Source organism: Cyprinodon variegatus, unplaced genomic scaffold, assembly GCF_000732505.1.
Source record: "Cyprinodon variegatus isolate N-32 unplaced genomic scaffold, C_variegatus-1.0 Scaffold3, whole genome shotgun sequence".
NCBI lineage: Eukaryota > Metazoa > Chordata > Actinopteri > Cyprinodontiformes > Cyprinodontidae > Cyprinodon > Cyprinodon variegatus.
The window spans coordinates 2,200,611-2,202,893 of NW_015150456.1; the positions used below are offsets into that span (position 1 = coordinate 2,200,611).

The 2,283-nt window shown below is 34.4% G+C and overlaps 1 protein-coding gene across 4 annotated transcripts in view; it reads left to right on the top strand.

Annotated features, from left to right (window-relative positions):
* The window catches only part of LOC107082533 (fas apoptotic inhibitory molecule 1-like), a 14,560-nt gene that overhangs the window by 3,364 nt on the left and 8,913 nt on the right, over nt 1–2,283 (top strand). Inside the window, exons 1-2 of one of the 4 annotated variants that reach the window (XM_015371293.1) lie at nt 1,037–1,159; nt 1,243–1,373. In XM_015371293.1, coding sequence (XP_015226779.1) covers nt 1,260–1,373 — 114 coding nt within the window. In that variant the 5' untranslated portion in view covers nt 1,037–1,159; nt 1,243–1,259. Of the gene's footprint in view, nt 1–1,027; nt 1,374–2,283 lie in introns of those variants that run through there. The other 3 variants (XM_015371284.1, XM_015371303.1, XM_015371278.1) reach the window with 3 other exon arrangements.

A 2,283-nucleotide genomic window follows, 5' to 3' on the forward strand; every position in this document is an offset into this window, starting at 1 on the left:
TATACAAATGAGTTATTATAAAAGTTGTCTAAGACAAAATTATTGATTAATTTCGAATTAAACACACTTTTTTATAGATGTGATTTAGAAATAAATAAATAAATAAAAAGAATAGAGAAATAAATACAGTTCCTGCATGGAGCATTTCAAAAAAGACTCCCTCTGTGGCATCGGTATCAGCAAGTACCAACCAATAGGGCACCAATACCATTTTGAGAGCCAAAAGTTTCTTCAACTATTGTCACCCATTCCAGGTAGGCAATAAAAAGTCCTACTGGACTCACTTTGTTTTAGTCCTTTTCCTGCTTTACAAAGGTAGGCAGCAGCTTGACAAAGCCATGATGGCAATTATTTTACATCCAAGTAGTATGCAGTTATTCATATATACACACATCCATTTCAAACAGATTGTATCAGCCAATACTGCACAGCCACTTATCGGGGCCAAAAACTTGCATCGGCACAACACTAATTTTAATCCATACTTCATAAATTACTTAAATGTATTTGTAAGATTTTAAAATCTTAGTTTGTGAAAATGAATCTTTTCAGACCTTGTGACCAGTTTTTCAAAGGTGCAAAAAAAAAAAAAAAAATAGATAGTAAAGTATAGTATTTGTCTCAGAAAAGTTTTATTAAATGTTTCATTTTTCAATTTTTTCATTATTCAATTTTATTTATATTCATTTCTAACTTAAATTAAATGTTTCATTGTTTTTATATTATTATTTAATTGTATTTATATTATTTTTTTCTTTTATTTTGAATTATATTTTTAATATTATTAAATTTTATTTATATTTATTTCTAACTTTGATTAAATCTTTAATTATATTTATATTATTATTTAATTTTATTTATATTATTTTTTAATAACATTTTTAATTATATTATTATTTAATTTTATTTATAGTCATTTTAAATTAAAACAAATATTCGAATGTAGAGAAGGTTACCGGCACTGAAGTTGATTAAGAATCTTTTATTGTGAAATGTATTATCTTGTACCGGAAGTAAGGTAGCATAAGCAGCGGTAGCTTAGCATGCTATCTTTAGCAGCTTTTCTTCTGAGTTGACCGCTTCATTCATCATCATGTTCTGTTTGAACTGCGCTTCTGTTGTTGATCTTGTTTTATTGTGCTAACGGGGAACCATCTGGGTAAAGCTGTTTATGACGCCCCGCAGGTTAGCAGCGCTGCTAGCGGCTGTGATTTAAAGCCTGGTTCTGTTGGAGCTCCGCAGGTTCGGACCCAGTCGGCATGTCCAGTGACCTGGCTGGTGTGTGGGAGGTCGCCCTGAGCGACGGAGTCCACAGGATCGAGTTCGAACATGGGACGACCACCGGGAAAAGAGTGATCAGTGTGGACGGAAAGGTGGGTCTAAACATATGTCTAAACAGCAGGCATGAAACAATCAGATTAGTCGTAATTAAATGATAATCAGTTATTTTGTAACAGTGGCGGTTCTAGGCCAAATGTGCTAGGGGCCCAGGAGGGGGCCAGGGGCCCTGGATGGGGCCAGCATGTTTTCATGGGGGTAACACCAGGCAAGGGATTCAAATATATTTAGAAGTTTGATCCCCATTCAATTAGGTTTAATTAAAGTCGTAGGGAAATTATATTTAAATGTCAAATCATTCTGGGTTAAACACAGTGGCGGCTGCTGGAGTTTTCTGGTCCACATACGTTCAGGCATTTTGTTTTTTTTCTGAAAAATCAGAACCAAAAACAGATACTTCTTCCGTTTTTCCATTTAGAAATCAGAAACAGAAAAAAGCCGTTTTTCCTTTCCTGTCACCGGAATTTATGAATGAAAAAACAGAAAAACTTAATAAAAAAACCGTCCCGTTTTTGGTTTTCGCCAATTCCTTTTAGCATTTTCTTGTTCGGAGTTGAAAGACGAAGAAGGTTTCAAGGCTGGCCCGGAAGTGCAGGAAAATATTTCAAAATAAAAGCCTAGATAATTGCGTAACATAATGCCCCCTTGTCTTTTTATTTGATTTGATTCTTTTTTGTTTGTTTGTGTCGTTCTGTTTTATTGTTGCCTTATTCAATTCAATTCAGTTTATATCTATAGCGCCAATTCACAACACAAGTCAACTCAAGACACTTAACAGTTCACCAGATCATCCAGTTAAATTGATTCAAAGTTTTCTATCTAAGGAAAACCAGTTGATTGCATCGACTCATTGACTCAAATACAATCCCTGACAGTAAGCATGCTTGGTACGACAGTGGAGAAGAAAAACTCCCTTTTAACAGGAAGAAACCTCCAGCAGAACCA